This window comes from Rattus rattus, chromosome 4, assembly GCF_011064425.1.
Source record: "Rattus rattus isolate New Zealand chromosome 4, Rrattus_CSIRO_v1, whole genome shotgun sequence".
NCBI lineage: Eukaryota > Metazoa > Chordata > Mammalia > Rodentia > Muridae > Rattus > Rattus rattus.
The window spans coordinates 1562935-1589826 of NC_046157.1; the positions used below are offsets into that span (position 1 = coordinate 1562935).

At 39.6% G+C, this 26892-nt stretch overlaps 2 protein-coding genes across 15 annotated transcripts in view; one reads left to right on the forward strand and one right to left on the reverse strand.

The window, feature by feature from the left end:
* The first annotated feature begins 9021 nt into the window (after positions 1-9021).
* On the forward strand, positions 9022-14782 carry Yars2 (tyrosyl-tRNA synthetase 2). Its single transcript, XM_032899825.1, has 5 exons — positions 9022-9809; positions 10443-10610; positions 12015-12170; positions 12474-12644; positions 14481-14782. Exons 1-5 carry the CDS (start codon positions 9028-9030, stop codon positions 14638-14640), a joined length of 1437 nt encoding a protein of 478 aa, XP_032755716.1. The 5' UTR covers positions 9022-9027; the 3' UTR covers positions 14641-14782.
* A 479-nt stretch (positions 14783-15261) lies between these two features.
* The window catches only part of Dnm1l (dynamin 1 like), a 50917-nt gene continuing 39286 nt past the window's right edge, over positions 15262-26892 (reverse strand). For 4 of the 14 annotated variants that reach the window (XM_032899815.1, XM_032899811.1, XM_032899813.1 and 1 more), the window contains 9 exons: positions 26730-26819; positions 24958-25050; positions 22923-22979; positions 22230-22307; positions 21918-21950; positions 20149-20343; positions 19889-19998; positions 17839-17998; positions 15262-17448 (listed from right to left, as the gene is read on the reverse strand). In XM_032899815.1, the coding sequence (XP_032755706.1) occupies positions 17392-17448; positions 17839-17998; positions 19889-19998; positions 20149-20343; positions 21918-21950; positions 22230-22307; positions 22923-22979; positions 24958-25050; positions 26730-26819 (873 nt within the window). In that variant the 3' untranslated portion in view covers positions 15262-17391. The remainder of the gene's footprint in view (positions 17449-17838; positions 17999-19888; positions 19999-20148; positions 20344-21917; positions 21951-22229; positions 22308-22922; positions 22980-24957; positions 25051-26729; positions 26820-26892) is intronic. The other 10 variants (XM_032899823.1, XM_032899818.1, XM_032899821.1 and 7 more) reach the window with 3 other exon arrangements.

A 26892-nucleotide genomic window follows, 5' to 3' on the forward strand; every position in this document is an offset into this window, starting at 1 on the left:
TATCAGTTATCCTGGGGGCACTGTGGTGCCGGACCTAGTGAGGGATAAAAGACAGCATTTTTTTTTTTTATAATTTTACAGCACCATATATATAATAAATAAATAAATCTTTTTTAAAAAGGAAAGAGAAATAGAATAGATAGTTATGGATGGATGTGGAGGCTGGAACTAGAGGATCGGGTGGAAGGGGGAAAGAGAGAGGGATGATTGAGGAAATATAGGGAGAGACAGCTGAAGTAAGGCCATTTGAAGGGCAGACTGGAAACCTACAGCAGCAGAAACTTTCTATAGCATAGATGTGTATCAAGTTAATCTAAGTGAAATCATCAAGTAATGGGGAAGACAGAGACCCAACTGGCCATCTCTTATCACCAGATGGAGCTTTCAGAACTGGGATTGAGTTACATCTAATTGAGTTTTTAGCCAAATGGGTCCTCTGGGAACCCCCAAATAATCCCAACTGTTGCCAGAGAGACAGCTGCTTATGGGAACATGACAGCCAGTTCTAACCTGATGGCCCAGAAAGAACTGCTCCCAGTGGTTAGTGACACTTTTCCAGAATGGTCAGGCGTCTGTGATAATTTATACATGACTTCCCTGGGATGAAACTTAATAAAGTACCAGGCACCCTTTAAATGCCATTGATCTTTGCCCTGAAATGCCTGTGATATCCTAGCTGCCTGAAGACGTTACTGCGGTGAGGTAATTAACTACTTGCTCTCCTTTTTAAACCTGCTTATCACTGTGGGGCTCTATCACTGCATAAAGAGAAAAAGAAATACCAGAGGGCAGTAAAGGCATTTTTTACCTAGCTGTGGATTCCACAGAGCATGAGATAATCACAGTGTCCTCCTCTGATGACCACCTTTACAAAACCTTCCTTTACCCCCTTTGGTGCAGGATGCTTCCTGGCTCTAAGGCTGTTGTCCTTCTGCTAGCAGTAAGAATAAATTTATTTCATCCAAATTTGAGCTCAGTCTAAGTGTTTGGTCTTCTCCAGTGTATTCAAACAACACAGTAAGTTACTCTTCACAACTGTCAGCAAGGTCCCATTGCTAAAGACGATGCCTACACAACTTATTAAACATAGAGAAATAGACCTGCTATTTACACAGTGCCTTCACTCCTGTGTTCTGAAATGTTTGGTTTAGGAAGGTACTCTGTACACTACCATAGAGAAACAAACACCAAGCCAGCCACACACCCTTCTAACTTCAGTGGTGTCCTTACCTGCAAGGTGCGTTAGGGCAATGGTGGCACAGAACTTGTGGCAGTGACCAACCAATGAACTGGTTTGTCTTAAGACTCACTTTAAAAGATAGAACCCATATGTGACACTGCTTGGTGATGAGCCTGAGATTAGATAGGCCAGAGACCTGTAGGAAAACCAAATACTAATGTTCTTAAAACAATGTAGAGAAACAATGCCTCCTAGTGACTTTTCTTTCCTTTAGAATAGAGTTTATTTAGGAAATGTGGAGGGGAGTTGAAGGGGTAGTAGAGACAGAGAGAGAGAGCAGAGAGAGAGAGAGAGAGAGAGAGAGAGAGAGAGAGAGAGAGAGAGAGAGAGAGAAGGCCCTGAACATGCAGAGAGGGGAGGGGGAGGGGAATGGGGATAGAAGGTACCAAGAGGGAAGAGAGGAAGAACGGTAGAGAGGAAGAAAGGAAGAGAGCCAGGGCTTAATGATCATTTCCTGTACTCGTTGAGTAATGCCTTGCTCACCATTATCAGAGATGCTTCCTTCTACAGCAGATGGGAACAAATACAGAGACTCACAGCCAGACGGCATGTAGATAATGAGAGCCCTTTGAACACTCAATTCTAAACAGAATGTCTTCATCAAATTCCTCCCTTGGGGCTTGGGGAAACCAGAGGAAGAGGAGGCGGAAAGAGTATAAGAGCCAAAAGAGAAGGAGGTCACCAAAACAGCAGCAACAACAACAACAACAACAACAACAACCAACGACAACAACAAAACAAACAAAAACCCAAGGCTCTCTAAATCAACATGATCAAAGCTTGTATGAAATGACAGAGGCTGGGACAGCATGCTTTGGACCCACACAGGTCTACACCAGGTTCCCGGAGTATATATTATGGCTTCTAGTTTAGTGCTTCTGTGGGATCCAGAGTGTGTGAACAAGTGGGTCTCTGATTCTTGTGCCTTCTTTTGAGCTATTTTGCTTCTGTTTGTTTCTCTCTCTCTCAGATGTATTAGATTTTGTTTTTATCTTACTTTTTAAAAAATTATTATCCCTTAGAAGCTTGCTTGTTTTCTAATGAGACAGAACAGGAGTGAGTTTAGATGGGATGGGAAGTGGGAAAGACCTGGGAGGAGTGGAAGAAGGGGAAACTGTAATCAGGATATATGTGAGGGAAATACGTTTTCAATAAAAGGCAAAAATGTTTAAATTTGGGTTGGAGAGATGGCTCAGTGGTTAAGAGCCCCGACTGCTCTTCCAGAGGTCCTGAGTTCAAATCCTAGCAACTGCATGGTGGCTCACAACCATCTGTAATGAAATCCAGTGTCCTCTGATCTGGTGTGTCTGAAGATTGCTACAGTGTACTTATATATAATAAACACATAAAATTTTTTTTACAGCTTTCACTATTATAAAAAAAAAAGTGTAAATTTTGACAGGCAGCAGTGGTGGTGGTGCACACCTTTAATCCCAGCACTCAAGAGACAGAAGCAGGAGGATCTCTGAGGTAGAGACCAGCCTGTTCTACAGAGTAAATTACAGGACAGAGTAAATTACAAGACAGAAAAACCCTGTCTTGAAGACAATAACAACAAAAATATATAAATTTCAACCTCATCAAAAGTATATAACTTTGTTATTTTAGAGATTTGTTTCATCTATGATCTTTAGCACATAAAGCCAGACTACTTAATTTTAGATACAGTAATCTTTGTCCCATGTAAATGATATGTCGGATGCTGATGTCTTAAATACTCAGTTCCAAACTGTGATGGCTAACGATTTTGATTTGATCCAGGAGGGTCTTTCTTAGTGGCCTTTGCCTGCTCTTCCTCTCCCTGTGCTTCACCAGACCCCGCAAATGGGCTTCCTAGCTATGTGGGACTTCATAGCGTGTAATAATAATAATATGCACAAAACGTGATGCTAGGCTAACAGGCCACTCATTTATTTTTCATGATTCACACTCAAATTTAAAATGATGATTAAAAACAAAGCAGGAGAGGTTTGGCTTAAAGGTAGAGAAATTACTAATAGGCGAAGCCCTGAAATTTGGTTTCTTGCACTACAAAAAAATACAAAACTAAAAAAGAAAGAAAGAAAGAAAAACTAAAAAAGAAAGAAAGAAAGAAAGAAAGAAAGACTGTAAACCCAGAAGGCCCAGGAGTGGCCTAGGTCAGAGTAGCAGCTATCAGAAGAAGGCAGCTGGCAAGAACGCACAGAAAAAGAACCGAGTTGGTCTGCTACCTCTCCGTATCTCACTCAGGACAACAACGCTCTTTACAGCGTAGTCTACACTCGTGTTCAGAAACCAATTCTAATAAATGGACACATTTATAACAAATAATAAATTGATTAAAATTACCTATATTAATAAGAACAAAGTCTCTGTATTCCAAGATACATAAAAGATGTGCCCTATGTTTAATAAGTCAAATTTTCTTTAACAGTTAAATGACGCAAAGGAACCTTTGTATAGAGATGTAACTCATCTGGCTCCTTTAGACATTCAGATAATTTTTTTGATTTTTGAGACAGGGTCCCATGTAAATAAAGATGATCTTGACTTGATCCTTCTGCCTTAACCTCCTCAGCTCTGAGGTTACACAAAAGTGTGCTGTCATGGTGGGTCTAAAATGTACTGGGGATCAAACTCAGCTTGAGATGTTTTAAAATAATGGTGCTAGGATCAATTTCAAATCAATCAAGTCCTTAAACTCTAAAGCCTAAAACTCTGTAAATCTTAGAGGAAAACACTTTGTGTTGTGGATACAGGCACAGGCAAGTCTATCTGAATGGGTCACAGGAAATAAGGCCAATAATTGACACATAGGACCTCACAAAAGTAAAATATTCTGTGCAACTAAGCCATCAGCTAATCACATACAGAGATGGCTACAGAATGGGATGTGGAAATTTTTGCAAGCTATATACCTGGAAGGGGTAATACCTAAAACACAAAAAGAACTCAGAAGACTTTAAACAAGAAAACCAACACAATCAACAGTGGGCTAATAGAATGAACAATTCATCTTCAAAGATGACAAGCAGATGGCCAGTGGTCATAGGAGGGGTGTCAACCTCAGTAACCATTAGAGAAATACAATCAAAACTGCACTGAGATTGATTCCATCATAGCCTAGTCAAAGGGGCAGCCATTAAGAAAATCAACAGGAGAGGTTGGGGATTTAGCTCAGTGGTAGAGCGCTTGCCTAGCAAGCGCAAGGCCCTGGGTTCGGTCCCCAGCTCCAAAAAATAAATAAATAAATAAATAAATAAATAAATAAATAAATAAATAGAAAGAAAGAAAGAAAGAAAGAAAATCAACAGGAGTTGAGCATAGTGTTGCCCATCTTTTTTTTTTTAATATATATATGTATATATATATATATATATTTTTTTTTTTTTTGTAGCTGTCTTCAGACACACCAGAAGAGGGCATCCAGTCTCATCACAGATGGTTGTGAGCCACCATATGGTAACTGGGATTTGAACTCAGGACCCTTGGAAGAGCAGTCAGTGCTCTTAACCACTAAGCCATCTCTCCAGCCCAGTGTTGCCCATCTTTAATCCCAGGACTTGGAAGCAGAGGCAGAAGCAGAGGCCGAAGCAAGCTAATCTCTATGAGTTCGAATCCAGAGTGAGTTGCAGGACAGGCAGGGCTCCAAAAAGAAACCCTGTCTAAACAAACAAACAAACAAACAAATAACAGCACACAACAACAACAACAACAACAACAACAACCAACAAACAAAGAGCATCTGTACCCAGAGCTAAGGCTGTCCCATGGCCCTTTTGACCCAAAACCTGCCCGTAGAGAGCTGGAGTGCTCTCACTCCTAAGCCCACAGGTGAGACCCCACATTCCGCTTCATTAATTGTCTAAAGAGGGACCTGCCAGGAGCACACAGAGCACAGGAACTGTGGAGCAGACTGGGACAGGACACTTCTGGTCTCCATCTGTGTACTGAGCTGTCACATAGCCCTCTGGACCCAAACGCTGCCCAGAGAGAGCTGGTCTCCCAGGAGTGCTCTCACTCCTAAGATCACAGGCTCACGGGCCCACAGGAAGGACAGGCTCCAGTCAGAGACATTTTTGAGTCATTTCTGCTCCCGTTCATAGCCCCTCACCCACATTCCTGTAAGTAATCCCAAGAAAACTCACTGGTGTTCCAAATGCTCGTCATTACTTCGTTTAGATAATACTCAAAATCCTGTATTTTGGCTATTTTAAAATTGGTGTCTCTTCTTAATCCACATTCAAGTAAAGACCTATAAGATATTATTAGTTATGGACGTTGTTGAGTATTCAATGATAACTCACCTGGTGGGGAAGCCCCTCGACCTCTAACCATGCACTTTGCCCAGTTCTCTGCTGCTTCTCCCCTGAGCAGAGGCAGCCGCTCTTAGTTTTTTTTCTTTACCAATAACTCTCCTGTGTGAGGTTTGTTGTTTGGTGTGACTCTGTTGTATTCCTTGGCTCCCAAATGCCAGGATACCTCTGGGAGCGAAGTTGTAACACTTCCACTTGGGCAACTTCCCCTCACCGGATCAGAGCTGCTACACTTGCATTAGGGAAGCTTTGGCAAACCTTCCCCCACCGGAGCAGAGCTTCTGTAGAGAAGTCTTTCCCTTCAGAGCCACAGCACTTACGGATGTAACCATAAAGCTTGCAAGGTTAGCCTTCAACTGCTCCTGACTGTCTCTCGGTCAAAGCTTCAGCTTCTCTATCACACCAGGTCATAGAAGGAGATTCTTATGCGAATATTTTGCCAGGATTGCAGCTATCATTGTCAAGTTCATGCTGAATCTGCTTTGATGTCGAGGAAGGAGAATGACTTGCTATGTTGTACAGTCTGGCCTCAAACTTATATCAATCCTCCTTCCTCACCCTCCCAAATGCTAGGATTACAGGTATAAACTGCCATGATCAGAGAGAGCCTGTTAGGGATTGGCTCTAGTGCTGTCTCAATTCAATTTGGCTCCCAAAAGGCCGAGTTCCCGGATGCTGAGGGTCTCTGCCCCCAGCTAGATTTGATTGGCAATAATTTTTTTTTAAAGTTTAAATAAACTTTAATAATAAACTGTTGGAGTGATGTTCTTATGCACTTTGTAAAGATTGTCTCTGTATTCTACAAATGCTGATTCTGAATCCACAGAGATGTGATTACAGGCTGGACTTTGATGTCATTAAGCATCACCTGCCTCAGTGGTTTGTAAATACTCCCTCTCTTACCTTCTGATTAGTTTATTTAAAAGTTGATGGCCTATAGCAAAGGCAGAAAAGAAAGGTGGGACTTCTGCGGGGGAAAGGGGGGTGAGGGAAGGGCAGGGGAGGGGGAGAGGGAGAGTGAATGTCAGTCTGATGAGGGTGGTTTGTTAGGGAAACTCTGAAGAAGATGCAGGCCAGACTAGGAAGGAGAGGTAACTAACTATCCACATGAATAGAATAAATGGGTTAATAAGGTATGTCCTAGTTGTGAACAAGCCTAGACATTTATTCAGGAGCCGTCATTCCCATTACACTAAACAGTAGTTTTTGTTTTTTGTTTTTGTTTTGTTTTTTTAAGATTTTTTATTTATTTTATGTATGTGAGTACACTGTAGCTGTCTTCAGACACACCAGAAGAGGGCATCAGATTCCATTACAGATGGTTGTGAGCCACCATGTGGTTGCTGGGATTTGAACTCAGGACCTCTGGAAGAGCAGTCAGTGCTCTTATCCACTGAGCCATCTCTCCAGCCCTAAACAATAGGTTTTAATTTTTCATAATCTGAAAAACGTTTCCATCATGCAATGCTGACATGAGAGCATATGTTTATAAAGAGCTGTATTGTAGCGAGTGCAAATACGAAGTCATAGTTTGTAATATCCAAATGCTCTTGAAAGCCACAGGTATGTAGGTATTTGTTATATTAACCCAAACTTGCAAGTGAAAGATGTTCCCCAGGCTGGGTACTAAGCACAGTATCTGTTGGGCACTCAGAATTTCCTGCTATGTTGTCTATCTCTGATCAAAGTGCAGATCAACAGATTCTGACTACAATTTTAAAGATATTTTGAGTAATATTAGAGAATCCTATCTAGTAGTGGCAATGAGAAATTAAACTCACTGATAATTAGACAAGCAAATACATTGATTAATCAATTAACAAATTAATAAACCATTAAAATAAAAGTCTTCTTCAGGTACCTTCGTGTTAGGAAATGGGAAGATCCGTGGGTAATGGTCTGGAGATGGGTGGGATCCTGCTTCAGGAACTTGGTATGCAGCCTGTAAACTGCAATGAGTGTTCTTTGCCCTCTTCATATGGCTCTCAGCCAAAAGTCTTGCCCAGAGTTTGGATTTCTCCCTAAAGATTAGCCAGTAATAAAATAAAACAGCCTCCTCCTTGCTTCAATTTGGATGACTATGGAAGGAAATCTCAGCTCCTGACTCCCCCTGGGATCACTGAATGGCTCTTGTTTGACCTAGGGTTTCTATTGCCATGATAAAACAATATGACCAATAAGAACTTGGGTTATTTCATTTTACAGCTTATAATTCATCATTCAGGGAAGTCAGGGCAAGAACTCCAGGCAGAAAGAATCCTGAAGAAACTAAAGAAATAGTCGTGGAGGGTGCTGCATACTGGCTTGTTCCACTTTGTTGGCTCAGCCTAATTTCTTATAGCACCCAGGACCACCAGTCCAACGGTGCTGTTCGGTTTGGAATCCTGGGACAAGGGACTGAGGTGCATATTTTACATATGAAAACAGACCTGGTTTCCAGTTCTCTCATCATCCCCAAGTGCCTACCTGACATACCCCACCCCCCACCCCCTTTCTCTTCTCTCTTTGCATGAACCCTTTCTTTCCCCTCACTCCCATGGCGACTCCGCTGGCCTCCATTCTTGGGGGCCCAGTAAACTTTCTGGAGAGCAGCTTCCGAATAAACATGCTTTTGATATAATCTAATCTGGTTTGAATTGGCTCATTTTACCGGAGAAATGCCTCTGATTTATAAGGTGGCACCACCCACAGTGAGCTGGTCCCTCCCACATCAATCACCAAACCAAAAAAAAAAAAAAAAAAAAAAAAAAAAAATTCACCACCGGCTTGTTCATAGGCCACTTTGGTCACAGTTGAAGAACCTTAATGACTCTAGTTTTGTCAAGTTGGCATAAAACAAGCCAGCACACTCTACAGCAAATTACTCCCGATTCAATTGTCCTCTCTCTCCCTCCGTAACCCCTACTTCTCTCACTATTGTAGGTGTTGTCCACAAATGGCACTTGGTTTTAGTTACGTTATAAACAAAAATAGGAAGTCCTTTCCTGTATTGACTTTCCTCTCGCTGTAGCCAGGAGACTTCAGGACACACACTAAAGACGTGTGTGTGTGTGTGTGTGTGTGTGTGTGTGTGTGTGTGTGTGTGTGTGTGTGTACTGTGCTGAGGTTGTCATTAACTAGGGAAACTGGTACAAAGAATTTTTGTCTCCACAACCACTCCGAGTTCTTTCTACAGATCCAAGACCTTTGGGACTTGTGCACCACAAGCTTTTTGCATAATAATTTAAATGATAGTAAACGTTTGTAGAGCGCTTACTACACCGCCAAGTGCTTTCACCACAGCTGTGAGACAGGAAGTACTGTCGTGACATCCTCATTGAGAAAACGGGAATGAAATTACAGAGGAACCATGGTGGCTGCAAGACGGAACTCACTCGGTCCACATTCCAGGACTGCCCAGAGCACCAAAACTTACTCAGGCTGGGCTCCCGCCCGAGCATGCGTAGAAGAGACACTGAGGCGCCCGCGGTCGCTGGGCGACAGAGGTCCAGCATGCCTTGCGTGTATCGCAAGATGGCGGCGCCCATGCTGAGACACCTATGCCGCGTTCCGCAGTCAGGGGTCTGGACACGGGGGCCGCGTGCGGTGCGCCCTGGCGCGCGGGGAATGTTGGTGGCACCAAGGGCCCGCGGCCTGTTCAAGGAGTTCTTCCCCGAGAGCGGCACGAAGACAGAGCTCCCCGAACTCTTTGACCGCCGCAGGGCGGGTTCGCCCCAGACTGTGTACTGCGGTTTCGACCCCACGGGCGATTCGCTGCACGTGGGGCACCTGTTAACTTTATTGGGTCTGTTCCACTTCCAGCGAGCCGGCCACAACGTGATCGCGCTCGTGGGAGGCTCCACGGCTCTCCTGGGAGACCCCAGCGGCCGGACCAAGGAGCGCGAGGCGCTGAGCGCTGAGTGCGTGCGGGCCAACGCGCGCGCCCTGCAGCGAGGGCTGGAGACCTTGGCGGCCAACCACGCGCGCCTCTTCGCGGACGGGCGGCCCTGGGGCACTTTCACGGTGCTCGACAACGCAGCCTGGTTCCAGAAGCAGCACTTAATGGATTTTCTGGCCACGGTGGGCGGCCACTTCCGCATGGGTACTCTGCTTAGCCGGATGAGCGTGCAGTCCCGTCTCAAGAGCCCAGAGGGCATGAGCTTGGCTGAGTTCTTTTACCAGGTGCTCCAGGCCTACGATTTCTACTACCTTTTCCGGCACTATGGATGCCGGGTCCAGCTGGGCGGATCAGATCAGTTGGGCAACATCATGTCTGGCTACGAGTTTATCCACAAGTAAGCTGGAATTATTAGAACCTACAGAAACTCTGGGACGAATACACAATACTAGTGTGTTATTCGTTAGGAAGAATGTAAGAACTCACCCTTGCGAGTTAGAAGTCCTCAATTATGGACATATTGTAGAGCTGCTGAAAGCAGACCAATATTCAAGATTTGGATTGTGTCTGTTTTCCCTAGATCACCTTCAGTTTCTAACTTGGGAAATCGTTATTTATCCCGAAAATAATTGGATTTCTGTTTAGAACTGCATTAATTTAGCTTTTCGTCCCCATAAAGATTTTCATAGCGTTTTCTTGAAGAACATAGAGTACAGGACTGGCTTGTGTGCTACACGACAAAACTCATTTAAAAATTTAAAGAATATTAAAAGCCACCTCCTAAATGTACTCTCCTGGTGCCCCTTCGTCCAGTTTTGTCATTTTTCATCTGATCGTTTAAAAGTCACTTCCTGTTGATTTGTTCAGAAGCATTCCCACAATTGCACTTAAGCAATGTGTGTTTTTATAGTTCTTGAGGACTAGTGTCCAGACAGGTTTTTAAGAACATACAGTAAGTAACCAGACTTAAATCTGTATTGTGTTTGGTGGAACTAATTGTGCTTAATAGAATTCATGAATATATGTATAGGTTGACTGGAGAAGATGTGTTTGGAATCACTGTACCTCTAATTACAAGTACAACTGGAGCGAAGCTAGGAAAGTCTGCTGGCAACGCGGTTTGGCTAAACAGAGAGAAAACATCTCCATTTGAACTTTACCAGTTCTTTATCAGACAGCAAGATGATTCTGTAGAAAGGTAAGCTTTTAATAGGCAGCTGACAAAAATTACTATGTAGTTATGACAGAGTTTTAGATATTGAATTCTCTGTAGGTTTTTTCATTGATTCTATTTAAGGTGTAAATTATTGTGTGACAGAATATTGTCATAGTTGTTTATTTTTACAAACTAGAGTTGAACCTATGGCTGAAGGGCTACTAGGTAGGTGCTTAACCATTGAGCTATATCCCAGGTCTGGAGAAAAAAAAGAATGTGATGTTCTAAGTTGTTCAGGACAGCCTCTGGCTTCAGTCTTACCTCCACTTTTGAGGAGTGTAACTTAGTCATAGAAACTTGTATGTAGGTAGCTGTTGTGAAGATGCCTACTCATGTGAGTCTAAATTGTATGTACCTTAATCTTAATAAACTAATTTTGCTTCATTCTTGCTGGTCCTCAAGTCTTCTGTTGTATAATCAAGGATCCAGCTTTACCTGAATACAAATTTCAAGGGGGGGGGGAAGAAAACTTTCAGTCAGATGTGTTGGTCTGTGTACCACCAATGACTGTATCAATTATCATTGCGAAAGTAAACTTAGAGATCTTTGAAATAATAGTTACTAATCCTTACTAAAATAAATTTGTTCATAAACTATGGTCTAACATAACCTCTACTGGATACATGCCTGACAGAAGTTCATGCAAGTATACTAAGAAAAATATGAAAGTTTTTGTGGCATGATTAGCATATGTTCAGAAGTAGACATAATGGCCACAATAGAGTAAATCACTGAATATTAACAGCTTTGAAAGCTGTGTGTATGTGACATCGTAAGTCTGAATATGCTGGTGTGCCAAAGTAAGTTAGAAATAAAAATGCATTTTACATGATTTTGCTCATAATCTTGTATTTCTTAAGAGGGATGTTTTCATAGGTGTTTGCTTCATAATGGTTCATTAAGCTTTGAGATATTTGCTTTTTCTTCATAGTATTTTGCAAAAGTTAACATATGGAATAGCCTTTTTTTTTAAATAGATTTATTTATATGAGTACACCATATCTGTTTCAGGCACACCAGCAGTTGGTATTGGATCCCATCACAGATGGTTGTGAGCCACCATGTGGTTGCTGGGAATTGAACTCAGGACCTCGGGAAGAATAGTCAGTGCTCTTAACTGCTAAGCAATCTCTCCAGCCCCCTAATGCCAAAAATTTTAAGGATATACATAAAACAAAAACGTCAAAGTATGCTTAGGAAGGAGGCACACATTTCTGCACCATTTTGTGCAGAATGGAAAAGAAGTATTGAAAACTATTGCCCATTGGGGTTGTGTGCCTTAGTGTACCGCTGAAGTACATTCTACAACTTTTCATGAATTTAGGATTTTTCTTCCCAAGCTAAGCTAGTAGATGCACATGGAATGTTTTATCTCTTGTCCTGCAGGTACCTGAAGCTTTTCACTTTCCTTCCCCTCCCAGAGATTGATCACATTATGCAGCTACATGTCAAAGAACCGGAAAAGCGAGTTGCTCAGAAACGACTTGCTGCAGAAGTAACAAAGCTTGTTCATGGACAAGAAGGTCTGGACTCTGCGAAAAGGTTGGCTTTAGCACCGTTACTGGTCTAGGTACTAGTCCTAGCTTGATAGATCTACAAGGTAACTCCTACACATAAGGCAAGTTAGTGGATAGACAAGAAAAATCAGAGTTGTTTTAAGAGTTTCTAATTGATTACTAACCTGTACTGTATTTAACTTAAATATTTTTACATTGTCTTTACTTTAAGTTAGCGAATTACACAAAATAGATAACTGCTGTTGAAACATTACAGTGAACGCTCCAGTTATTTGGTGGTGTGTGTGGGTTGAGGGTAAGCAGTCCCTGACGTAACTTTGTTTTTCAGGTGTACACAAGCCCTTTACCATAGCAGCATAGAGGCACTGGAGGTCATGTCTGACCAAGAGTTAAAGGAATTGTTTAAAGAAGCTTCATTTTCTGAATTAGTTCTTGACCCTGGAACGAGTGTCATAGACACATGCCGTAAAGCAAATGCCATTCCTGATGGTCCCCGAGGGTAAGGTTTTATTTTGTGATTCTTAACTCACTGTGAGATGTTGCACTTCACAGCAAGTTTCCAGGGTGTTTTCCTGCTGGTGCTTTAATGTAACTCATTTCTTGCAGAGGTTAGGATAAGTTGAACAATAAAGTAAAAACAGGAGTCCATACAGTAGAAAATACCTTGACCTGTCTGAAGGACTCCAGTGTTTCACTGAGATCAGTCAACTCAGGGATCTGTTCACAGAGAAGTGGAAAGATTCGTAGGACCTCCCTCATAGGCAGCCTGTAGCCTCAGGGTTTTGGAGGATAGGATCTATTTTAAAATTTAATGACTGAAAAGAAATGAGAATAGAAATAGAACTTCATAAAACTTACAAGCTAGACAGAGTTCTGGAGAATTCCCTTTTTCCTTTGCAGAAGGAAATGGCATATTGCATTTCCTTAGTTCTACCATATTATCAGGGAGTACATTTGCTGTACAAGAACTGGTATGGAATTGAATGTCCATTTGTAAGTGAACAGCAGTAGAAGGAAAGCAGTAACTAGAAACCCAAGTGCCTCATGGACTGGGCTCTGTATAAAGTTCCTGTCACTCACCCATGGTTATTACATGAGTGGCATTTGTTTCAGTTGCTTTCTTTGATGTTTTAGAATGTCTGCCTCTCCAGTGAGATCTAAACTGTGTATATGTAGACGAACACCATGTCTGCCTGTCTGTGACCTGCCACTCAACCTTATTTATTCACTAGCATGTTGGCTTACCTAAAATGTACCGAATTTAACCCTGGCATCAAATTCTTTGTACACCAAGTCTAGATTTATGCATTTTCTTATGAACTTCCCTGATAACTAGTTTGCTGATAACTAAGTTTTACCTCTACTTAAATCACCCAAATTAGCCAGAGTTAGAGGTAATGCTGTATTTTTCATACCATAGAGTTGGCCTGTATAAAATTAAGCCTGGAAACAGCCTGCCTACACTTGTAAATACAATTTTGTGGGCTTGATTTTACAAAGCTGTGTTCTCTGAACTGCTTAACTTTGTTTAGTAACACCTGCCACTTCCAAGGGTCCCTTTTGTTTCCTCTCCTTGTCAAAATTCCTGCTGTCATCCAGTGTCTTGACACCTTCTCTGTCAAGGAAGTTCCCAGAGCTTACCTACCAAGTCAGTGTGCCCAGTCCTTCATTTAGGCCTCAGCATAGCACCTTCTAGAGAACCTGGTATGTCAGCATTGTCCTGATCTCTCTTTAATACTGATGCTTGCTCAGCACACAGTAAGCACTTTATTGAATGAATTGGATATGAAATTTCAGTTAAACTTACTTTTAGCATATACTTATTAAGTCAGCTATTATTGATTTCCCATTTATGAAGTCAGCTGATTAATAAAGAATTTTGTTTATATTTTAAACAATACTAGTTCATAGTCTCAGTATTTTCCAGTTTCCTATCATTTCTAAAGATTCAAGTTGGGGAATTTATTACCTATGTCTACAGGTAGCATATTTTTAAAAGCAAAATTGTTCTTTTTTGTTTGTTTTTAGGAATTTGTCTGGGAGTTTTTTCTCCACAAGAATAGATAAATTCCGAAAGTGAATCTCCATTAAAAATCATGAGGTGAATGTTTCAAACATGATATATTTGAGCCTGGTGGCACAGGCCGGCAATCCCAGACACTTGGGAAGTTGAGGCAGGAAGATCACAACTTGTAAGAGCTGCCGGAGCTGCAGTGTAAGCTCAGACGAGCACAGGCAGCTTGCCCACACCTTACCTCAAGTCAGAGGTAGAGGTCAGGTCAGGTCAGGGTGGCTGAGTGCTCCTAGTTCTTATAGCTAACCTTTCTGTTTTCAGGTATCGGATGATCACAGAAGGTGGAGTCAGTATAAATCACAGACAGGTAACAAATCCTGAAAGTGTTTTAGTAATTGGACAACATATTCTCAAGAATGGACTTTCCTTACTTAAAATAGGAAAAAGGAATTTCTACATTATAAAATGGCTTCAGTTGTGAAAGCTTTTGTCCAAATTTGTCCATCATCCATTTTCAAAATGTGGAAGTCTTCAGAAACCCAAGAGTGGATGTATACAAGGTCCCCACACTATGTAAATACTTCTGTGCATTTCAAAATAAAGTGATATTTAATTATAGTTCATTTCTTTATGCAAGAATGATCTTTCTTGCTCCTTGGTCTGAAGAAGTGGTGCAGTGGAAATGACTGTATAAAGTTACACAGGAGGTAAGGTAAGCACCTGATTGCAGTTGTGTTACATAGCTGTACAAACTGGCCAAGCTTCTAATGTCTGTTTAGATGTGAGAAATCTGTTACAAAGTTAAACTTCTGATTGATGCTGCCAAGCAAACAGAATTCTTAAAAAGGAGTTAGATATGGCAGTGGTTCCCAATAGAAACTGTAGTACAAAATAGTTTTTTCTTAAAACAAAACACCAATCAGTACCAGACTTCATTTATAGTTCAGTTTTCCACTTCTTTGTTCTGTGTTTCAATAATTAATTTACTGATAACTGCCTATTTTTGCCAGTGGGTTCCTATAGCAGATATTTTAAGAAACCAAAGAAACAAAAAGTATCTCATCAAGTATGCAGTCAGTAAGAACAGAAAAGATACAGGAAGTTTTGAGGTCAAACTAGTTCAGGTTTGTATACACAAGGCAAGCTAATTCTCAAAAACAGTTTCTGTAGAAATCAAGATAGCACCACCCCAATGTACATAGGGGTGAAACATAAACTGTGGATCAGCTTCTGGACGTCTTGCAGCAAAGTTCATGTTCTCAGCATTCATCCTTGGATTACTTGGAAGAAGTTTCTGTCTTCATCTGTAGACACAACGATGTAACAAGGCTTCGGTGGTGATTATCTAATTAAAAAATGGCATAAAACTTTTGGTGCAGTACAATTTAAATCGTTCCATTATGAAGTAGATTCAGATATTTCAAAGATGCACCTATTTAAACCTCTCTCTTACGGCAAGTCAGGAAGAATTCACTTACTGGCAAACCGTAATGCCATTTCACACCAGCATTTTTATTTACATAGAACATACAGTGGTCTTATAAATTATCTCCATGTTTCAGAACACAGCTCAGTGTAAAAGCACACAAAGGAAGCTTTCATTTCCCTACCTTTCTTGCTTGTTTTTCTTTGTACAAAGTGTGTAGTGCTAACAAGTACATTATCATAGCACGTTTTTAAAGCTAACATCTTCCTTTTAAAATCTATTTGAAATGTTGGATAAAGGTGCATTCTTTCTCTTTACAAATTCAAAAGGCTACAGTGGTGGTCATCTCTCTTAAAAAATAAACCATGGATACCTAATAGATAACAGGATATTTTTCTTAAGTATGCTAACACATTTAGGCAGTGTATACTCACTGTCAAGCTGGTACTGTTATCAGACTGCCTTTGTTTTTGAGATGGTTCAATGGGCATCTAAACTAAAGATAACATGTTCTTGTTTTCCTTGCTAATAGTATTTCATAAGATGCCTGACCTGAAAAGAATTTTAGTATTTATAACACAAATGTATCATTTGGTCAGAGAAAACTAGATACATCAAAGATTTCTACTTAGGTTTCAATTTTTTGGGGGGAGGGGGGTTCAAGACAGGGTTTCTCTGTGTAGTTCTGGTTGTCTTGGAACTCAACTCTGTAGACCAGGCTGGCCTTGAACTCAGAGATCCACCTGCCTCTGCCTCCCAAAAGCTGGGATTAAAGGTGTGCATCACCACTGCCCAGCTAGGTCAGAAATTGAATTGCACAGGCAGTTTTCACAAAATAGGTTGTAAATCCTCAACCCCTGAATACAGTTTAGTAGTCCATAAGCTTTTAGGTGTATGTGTATGTCCAGGTATTTTTCTTTGACAAGTGTATTCTGTTGGCGTGGAACTATAAAGTAGCATTACCAGTGGATACAGAGTAGACTTTTAGGTCTCACATAACTGAGTCTCGGAGCCCAGTGTCAGCGCCCCACCCTAAGGTGCATCTGGACTGCAATCGATGTACTTGTAAATTAGGGAAATTTAGGTTGTCACTGAGTCATTTAGAAACTAACAGGACCAGTTATTGTTACTAAGAAAGTTCCTAATAGTTGTTTTTAATGCAGGAAGTCAATTTATATTTTCAGGCTTATTTTGAATCAAAGCATATTTTACTTTCTAACATTAGGGCATATAGACTCAGGAGCCATTAATTACACAGTCTGTTCCTACATCTTTATGAGTCTTTCAGATCTTAAATTTTTCCTAAAACTGCAGAAGTTACAGAATTTTGTTTGTTTTTTAAGACTATAAAAATGAAGGATAGGTGGATACATTGATTATGTGAGGAACTCGCCAGGCTCCACCTTTTGAAGCCAGGTCAGTCTATATAAATAGTGCATGCATTATAGTCATGAAATGTCCTGGAGCTTCCTCTTTGAGGACTACGGCTGCAGCTTTAAGACTAAAAAAAGGTTACGCGGGTCATCATATGCACAGGCAAACTGCTTTGTACAACTAGAACATCAATTGTTCTTGTAAGTTTGACTGAAACGGACAGACTTGATATACATCATAGGAAACTTGAAAAATGTGAATTAAACATGTGATTTGTCTTGTAATGAATAATATACTTTTCAGCTTATAGCCAGTCTTCACACAAGCAAATTCATACACTGCGATACACAAAAGTCCATAAATAAACTTCTACTCAGGTAGGCAGTAGCTAGTAGGTTCAAGTCAGCAAAGTGTTCTACCAAACAGTTCTGTTCACCAAAGATGAGTCTCTCGGATTTCAGCAATAATTTGACTGGCTCCTTGTAATGCCTGCATTAAAAGAAATAAAAACTCAAGTTAGAATGTTAATCTGAATTTTGTAAAGAAATGTCTCCATTTTTCAATGCTTAAAAAAAAAATTAAAAAACAAAGCAGTATCTTTTCTGAAATTTTAATCTAATCAAATATGAGTGTGAAGGGGACAAGGTCAGAATGTAACTTTAATGTCTTGCACGTGTACGTGCACATCACAGGGAGACAGATGAGAACAGTTTCATTTGCACGTGTACGTGCACATCACAGGGAGACAGACAGATGAGAACAGTTTCATTTGCACGTGTACGTGCACATCACAGGGAGACAGACAGACAGAACAGTTTCATTTGCACGTGTACGTGCACATCACAGACAGACAGACAGACAGAACAGTGTCACAGTCACCTTCAGCATGTCGGCTGCTTCTTTCCTTCGCTGTGCCATGTCCTCGGACTCAGTCAGGAGGTCATCTAATAAGGATGACTTATACAGCTGCCCTACTAATTCACTCTGAAGAGTATCTTTCACATGATTAACCAAAAAATGCATTACTGCCTTTGGGACGCTGCAAAGCAAGGTCAAATCATGAACTTTTGGTAACAATTCTATTTTCCAAAATTTAGCTCAGTGGTTCTCAACATGTGAGTTGCGACGCCTTTGGAAATTAAATGACCCTTTCACAGGGGTTGCATATCATATATTCTGTATATTAGATATTTACATTATTATTCATAACTAGCAACATTATTAATAAGTAACAACAAAGTAAACCTAAAGAACTATGTCGCAAGAAAGTTAAGAACCATTGATTTAGACTTTAACTAGAGTATGGCTTTGTAATGAAGTTAAATAAGAACACTGAATATTTAATATACTCAGTAAAATACTCTTCAAGTATTCATTTAATGAATCAGTAAGCAGAGTCACAATCCTTGATATTTTAACTTCAATCATCCATATCCCGTATATACACAACAATGACCATTACTCTCAATAACCCAAACTGAAATAATAAAATATTCTGAGTGATGAGTAGATATACAAAATATGGTCTATAATACAGTATTTCAGTCAATTGTAGAAAGGAAGTCAATTGTAAAAAGGATTCAGGCTGTAGTATGAACAAGCTTTAAAACACACTGACAAGTAGCTGAGATTTAAGGCCTGATCTACAAGATAAATCCCATACCTGGCATCATTACTGGGCCACGAACTTTTGGCTAGACAGATCAAAGAGACCCCAGCCAGAAGAGAACCTACCACTATTATTATACTTAATGGACACAGCATTCAAACAGTTCCTAACGACCTATTGTTATAGCCATCAATTATACATCTCTCAACCTTCATCTGAGAAATTGTTGCTTATAGTGATTAACAGATCCACAGTGGCCAAGATGCAGAGAATAAGACATACAACAGTCCATCCTAAGTAGAGTACCTATATCTCCTCCCAAGGATCAAGGACCATTGCAGAAGAGGTGGTGGATGACAAGGAAACATTTCTGGACACAGTAGCGCAGCTGCACATATGAACTCAGCACTTGTGACAGCATGCACAAGACTGGTATAAGCCTAAACCAGACCACAACTCAGCATGAGTAGAGAGGGGTATGGAATACAAAGTCTCATCCCCAGCAGAGGAGCGATTGGCAATTCTCAGCTGCTGGGAGAGGGTCAAAGCGAAGCTGCTAAGAGCTCAGCCAAGCTCTAGTAGAAGGCTACACACTAGTAATATCGAGCAGCACAAATTGGCCTTGATTGAGGAAGGAAAAAACAAACACAAATTTGGCTAAGAAAGGGCAGAGATGTAGGAAGAGTTCCAGGAGGGAGCATGAAAAGAATCAAAATACACAGAATTCTCAAATATTTCTTTAAAAGGGGAGAGACACTCACAAGTGACAAAAGCCAGACAAAAGGTCACATGTTATTGTGTTCCCACTAGCATGAAATGTCTGATCGGCTAATTCACAGGCACCTTAGAGGCAACCGGACAGGAAGTTATTAATGACAAAGGCTGTACTTTAAGTAAGGTAATAAAGTGTAAACCATGTAGGCTACTAGAACATAAGAATGTTTTTCAGAGTACTGTGGGGATTGAATCCAGGGCTTCATGAATACTAGACTAAACCACTGTGTACTACTCAGTGGACCCACACTGCTACTCTTTGATTTCGGTTTTGTTTTGCGATGGGTGTAGTGAGAGTTTGTATGTATATCTGTGATCATTCTGCTTGAGGCTCAATCTTCCTGACCTGTGATTACGGACACTGCATTCCTACATCCTTGACTTTTAATTTTATTCAACTGATATATAATATTCTAATTCCATGTCATCTTGCAATCGCAGTTAACAGTAATATTTAGAGTCAAAGGGAATCTAAAGATTTTAATGTATGATTTTTTAAACATCATGAACTCATCCAACAGTATTTACATATTAAATAATACTAACCTGTCTTGAATATTCTTTCTGACAATTAGAAAATATGATTTGATGAGTCTTTCAATAACCTCACAATCTCGCTGTTCTCGGGCAGACAGTTTTCGTGCAACTGGAACTGGCTAAAAGAGGTAAAAATATTACTTCTATGCTATTTTGAAATGGCAACATTAAAAGTTAAAGATTTTGGTGAATTTAATTTCTTCTGTTTAGAGAATATCTGCTGTTAACTTGGTACACTTGTAAATTTAAACAGAATTGTGGTGGCTTACCACATCTAGCAAATTGACAGCATGGCCTTTTTGTGGACTTGCTGGCATAATTGGAATTGGTTTTGATTTTTCTTCAGCAAGTAATTCTTCAGCTTTTGAAGTTTTCAGCATTCCTCTCCAGTTGCCTGTTGTCGGTTCCTGACCACCATCTCCAATTCGACCACCATCTCCAATTCCACCACCTGCAGATGCAACCTGAAAACACATGTTCCAAACCTATACTCTGTATATTTAACAACAAAAGAAGTTCACTTTCTTTGGTGGCAATCTAGAACCAATTTTCTCTGCTTCCTATATGGAATTTATCCAAACAGATAATGAAGTCCAGAAATAATGGTGGCGTTTGTCACTAGAAACTTGAGAGATTCTGTTTGAAGCTGTCTGTAAGCCAATAGCCAAACTCAGGTCCTATTTAATTACTTTTTATTCATTACTTTCCAAAATTTTTTATCTTTCACCATTCCTAAACACTAAATTAAATGCACACACAAGAAACAGAACTTGCCCTTGGTTTCATCTCATCAAAATAATCTTCAACACTTAACACTGACCTCTGACCTTACAGTCCTGAAGCTTATGGCTCTACACAGTTCTAAACCAGTTCACTATAGTCTGACTGTCCTTGAGAGTCAACAGTTAAAGTAGACCTCTTTAACAGAAGAAAGACTACACCACAGACTCGACTATCGCATTACCAAGCTTCCTAAAATGTGAAATGTAACGAAGCACAGCATACTCTGATCCAGTGAGAGAACCCATTGTTACTCTCACAACCATATTTTATGGTGTCTTGACTTCTAAGAGAAAAAACTGCCTTCTTACGATAGTGGGAAAAATAAAACACATCAATGTTTAAGAGATGTTTCTAGATCCTCTTTAAGATCTTGTAAACTAACAGAAGATTGAATCATATAAATGTAATGGAAAAGCGCGCATAAGAAAAATAAGTTTGGGAAATCATTCAAATTTGAAAAATCTGCTAAAATGTCAAAAAAAAAATGAATGAAGTCATAAGGAAAGTGAGCCATGAATGAAATAAAACGTATGCAGTGATCTGTATGGTTCCCTGGAGACCATTGCTGAAAGATGGAGATGTCTGTGAAGACTGGAGGGTGAGAAACGTAAGCCAAGAAAGTGAGGAATGGAAGAAATAGGTTTGCATGGCATACACATGGTTTTCTATGAAAACTATGACCAAGACAAACCTTCAGCTCTCCATGCTTTGAATTTGCTTAAGCTTTGAACACACATGTGGGACTCTAAGTTAGAGTTAGTACAGACACTGACGGAAACACGGAAAGCACTGGATAGGTGAAACGTTTATAGAGGAGATGTCCCAAGCATCATTTCCATCCCTGAAATCTTTATTTGTTTGAGACAGGGTTTTTCTATGTATCCCTGGCTGTCCTGGAACTCAATCTGTAGACCACGCTGGCCTCAAACTCAGAACTCCACCTGCTTCTTCCTCCCAAGTGCTGGAATTAAAAATATGTGCCACTATGCCCAGCTCCATATCTGAAGTCTTTACGAAAGAGGTCACTGAAAGTTAATCTTGAAAGTAACAGCAGTCGGAGAGGCTACTGTTAGTAGTTAAGACAGTGCTAAAGCTAGACTAATGCCACCTTACAAGAATTAGATAGAAGGAACATTAAGACCATACACAGACAACAAAAAAATGGAGGGCACTGTACAAACAGGTTCTTGATTAACTTGAGTGTTTTAATAAGAACCAAAGGCACCAACATTTCCATCTGAAGCAAGAGACTCACATTTTTAGTTTCTCTTCTGTTGTCCTGAATTAACTGTTAAAAGATATGTTAAAACATGCAATTTAACAAGCAAGATTTAAATAGCAATGGCTTGAAAATTTTAAAGTTGATAATTTCCTTTTAGAATTATTTTTCTCCATATTATCTTCTATATAGCAAGCAAGGGAAAGCATGTCAACAATACTTTGTTAAACAATTTAAAAATTTGGACTAGGCTAACAGTTTAGCACAGTATCCCATATCAATATTGTTTCATTCAGTGTATTGTCTCCAAACTAGGCATGCAGGCTTAGATTAGGAATCAGAACAGACCTTGCCATCAGCCTCGGCAGAAGCGGCAGGGGAGGGCTCCTGGGAGGCAGGTGCCAAAGCACTTGGAACTTTAGAAGACTGAAGGCAAAAATGCAGGGGGGAAAAAAAATCAAGGATGCCAAAAATGCATTTGGAAACATTTTATAGACAAAATTTCCTCTCCATAATGAAGTTAAGTAATGTAAACCAGAAGTAACCATGGAGCTGTGTGTGTACTCTGTTTTTATCTCCTACACCACTGTTACTGTTAAGTTTTTTTGCAGATGAACAAGAAAACCCAAATCCAACAGCAACTGCTGCTGCGTTTTTTGTCTGTTTTTGTTTTTTTGCGGAGGAGATGTGGGTGGAAGGTCACTTCATATCTTTTCTGACAAGGAACTCAAGGTAACAGGTATGACAACTCTTGAAAGTTACTGCCAAAAATTAAAATCTATGACATATATTGTTGTCTTCCCTTTGTCTTTCAAACGCCTTTATGACAAAGCCATTCTGACCAAATAAGAATCTTAAAAAAGAAACCCTGACACTTAAAAGCCATCTTTCTTTTTAAATTATTCAAAGTTTTTTAAAACTTATACATACCCCTTAAGTATTAGAGACAGGAAGAAAAATACATTCTCACAGAGAAATGCACTCAGCCGAGGCTGACCTTTGGGTGTGGGGAATTATATTATAAAAACATAATTTCTTTACCTTGTCTCGCGATACAGCTGAAGGTAGTTCTCTTGCTAGTCTGTTTCTTCTTTGTTCCTATAAAATGTTACAAAGCTTTTCTGATTATCAGAACATTGAGATGTTTATCTTAGTTGAAAAGTATGGAGTAACTTACACATATTACTGTTGGAACTTATGCCATAATCAATTATATTTTTAAATAAATAAATCTGAAACCTATGTCTGTTTTCTGTCCAAACACATCTGCTAAGGGATATAATACAGCATCAGTAGCAGTGGTTCCCTTTATCAGGGACTCCCAAATGAAGGGCAGTAGATAAACTTCTTTTCCTCAGAAGGTAAGGAACACTGACTTAAACTGTTTCCACACCAACATGGCACACAGGCTTTCAGCATACCGTGAAGAATCTGAAGACACACTTCACAGAAAACCTAAACCCTTAAATGTCATTCAGGCAACAAAACAAAACCCCCATAACTTAGATGTCTATTTGAAAAAAGGTTTATCCCTTTAAAGAATATTGTCTTCTGGTAATGGTATCGATAACCTATTTAAAAGACTGATAAATTACTTGTTGCTATATTATCAAATGGTTACAAACTATAGAGATGGTGTTAAAGTTGTCATGTGCTGAGCACCTGCAATACTGTAACAAGTAGATGTAACAAATACAGATTAAGGTAATAAGCCTCTTACAGGCATTTGGAAAATGTAAACCTGAGGTGGTAGAACAGCATGTATCAAAATTGCTCCTCAAGTGAAAACATTTCATGAACATTCTCAAGCTTGCAAAGATCTATTACGTTAACAAAGTTTCAAAAATGATTCCTTAGTTTTCCTGGGCTACCAAGTGGTAAACCCCACTCTCACTGTTAGGAGGCCCACAGGAACACCACGCTACTCAGTGTAACGCATGCAGAGGTCACACACTGGGCTCCTACAGGGTCCTTCTTCCCTACTTATGGGACCTTTTCATCCTACTGGGTGGCCTCATCCAGCCCTCATGTGATGTACCTAGTTTTATTGTAGCTTGTTATACCATGTTTGGTTTATGTCCCTCTTTTCTGGGGGAAGGTTAAGTGGGGGTAGACCTGGGAGAGAGGGGAGGTGGGGGAAGAAACTGGGGGGAGGGCAGGGAAAACTATGAGAGAATTAAAAAAAAATCATAAAATCTTTTAGGTAAAAAGTTAAAGATAGAAAAAAATATGATAGAACATACGGATTTTAATACTATATTCATCCTATAAGTTCTACAGAGGTTCTATAGTTAGGGTTCTATAAAATCCTAGCACACTTGTCATACATGACCGTATTAGTTAAAACAAAACTGCTCCAAGCAAAATATTCTATTGAAATTGATTTCAATGTTACAAGAATCCTTAAACCAAGGAAGTATGTGCCTACTTCTTGAAATAATTTTATTTTACTTTATACTTATGGGTATTTTGCCTGCATTTATGTCTGCTTACCACATGCATGTTGGTGCCTATGGAGGCCAGAAGAGTGTGTCAAATCCCTTGGACCTAGAGTTACAGATGGTTGGGAATTGAAACCAGGCCCTCTGAAAGAACAGCTAGTGCTCTCAATCCCTGAGCTATCTCTCTAGTGCAGCCATACCGGCCTAGATTTAACATAACTTGCCTAATTCGCTTTTTCAGTGTTGGGGGGGAGGGGAGACTTTATTGTGAGGAATCTACACTTTTCCAAATTATGAAGTTAGGTAATTCTTTGAATGTTTCCTTCATTGTTTCAGAACTAAAAACAAAATAAAACAAAACACCCTCAATTATAAGCATTCACTTGGTTTTATATACTTCAAAGAACTATAATGGTTACTGAAAAGGAGAGATCATTCTTCAACATTAAAATAAATCCTTTTTGATTAGTAAGTAAAAATAATTGTCCCATGTGATTTTGAGAGCTAAAATTAACCTAACAATGAAATGAATTTAGGATATTTCCTAGGCATACAACCAGCAGTAATATGCCACATCTCTTGTACAAATCTACTTGCACCTGATCCAGCCCTTTGAAAAATGATGCCCTACTTACCTCTATGTTATTGTTCATCAGCCCACAGGCATCAGCAAAGTCGGGGTGTTTTGTGTTGATATATGCTAGCTCAATTGCCACTAAGTTATGTACCTATAAAAAAAAAACAAAATAAGGCTAATAAAAAAAGTGCCAGTCTAACCTAACCTTGAGAAGTCTAAATATGAAAACCTTAGTATACAGACAATATTGCAAATGTATAAGAAACATTTCCATACACTTAATGACTATACGCCAAATAACACTTTATGCCTAATGATAATTAAATTACTTTCCAGACTTAAAATTGCACTTCCAAGAAAGAAAACATGACATTAAGTTAGCTTTAAAGTAATTTCCCATTACTGCGAAAAATTATGTATTTGATGCAATTTTAAGTTCCAAGCCTTCAAAACGCAACTTTGTTATTCAAACATCAGATCATACATTATAGTGTCAAAGTTTATGTTTAATTTTAAGTAATTAGTTCATAAGTGGGCATAAGTAAAAATGCTAATTTTATTTGAATAACAAACATATTTAAGCCTGAGGTAGTTAAGTTATAACTTAGCTTTAACCATGAAACATACAGATAAAATTAATGGGGCTAAAAGTCTAATGAGCATTCAAAAGGAAACATGAAGACTTATGTTTTCAATCTTCTACAAAATTCCTAAGGTTTACAGAGAATGAACTTAAATTTTTATCTCTAAAAAAATTAATGCTCCAAGTTAATAAAGAAGAAAAAAATTAATGCATATTAGTTATGCATAAGTGGTTTCATTTGTGATGTTTTCATCCATGTTTTAACCATACTCACCATTGCCATTCTTGTCCTCGCCCCCACCTCTTTCTCTTCCCAGTTAGCAGTCCCACTTCTCTCAGGTCTTTAATGACCTGACCCACCTGAGTTTCATTAGAGTTGCTTACAGAAATACTGGTGAGGGCAAGGGATTGTTTACAGAACCATGGCCACCCTTAATGTGTTTTTATCCTCTAGGCTTTAAATGCTTCTGGCCACAGCTTTTCTCCAAAACTTACTCCCCTACTGCCAACTCTGAACGAAACAATTATCAAAATATTACTTATTAAGTTCCAAATGAACACAGTGTGAGCTACTTGTTAGCCCAATAGCTGTTTGTGCCAAGTTAAACAATAAGGTACACGTAAAAATATGGAGGTCATTCAAGAGGAACCAAGGCTCCCATGACTGCCCTGTATTCTCTCAAGTTTCAGAACACCACTTAATGGTGCAGAGCTGGTGCCATGAAGTTCCATGGCATCTGATCTATGATGCTGGTGGGTAGAGGACGAGATCAGGCTTTAGGCTTCTGACTTTAACAGTAATCCCTGTTACAAGAGTGATCACTCAGCAGCCGCTCACCGAGATTTCCAAGGATATGGTTAATGAACTTCAGGTGAGGCTCAATGCATTTTTAGTGGCCAGAAGGAAAACAAAAAACTGCTACCCACTTGGAGGCATAAGTGTAATTTCAATTTCACCATTTTAATGGGGATGGGAGTGGACAGCTATAGCTCACTATGGTAATAACTAACTACTATCATTAGGATATAGAACAGGAAAATGTGGAAGAGACCAAATTACCCTGATGTGCTTCAGAATAAAAGTAAGCTTGCTGTAAAGGTCTGGTTACTGAGTCCATAGACAAAAAATTCCCAAAAAAAAAAAAAAAAAAAAAAAAAAAAACCCAAAACCAATGGCAGCACAGAACAGAAGTAGCTAGAAAGTCCTCATGAAATCGAATGGCAATTCAAATAAAACAAGAGCTCACCATTTCATTTGTCACGGGCAACCTTTTACGAAGAAGACAAGTCACTACTTCAACTATGGCATCATGGAGTTTAGGGAACCGTAACAGTTCCTGTATGTAGTAAAGAAGTAAAAATGTTAGTCTGTCTAACTGAAAATGAAATAATCACTGAAGTACTAAGTTG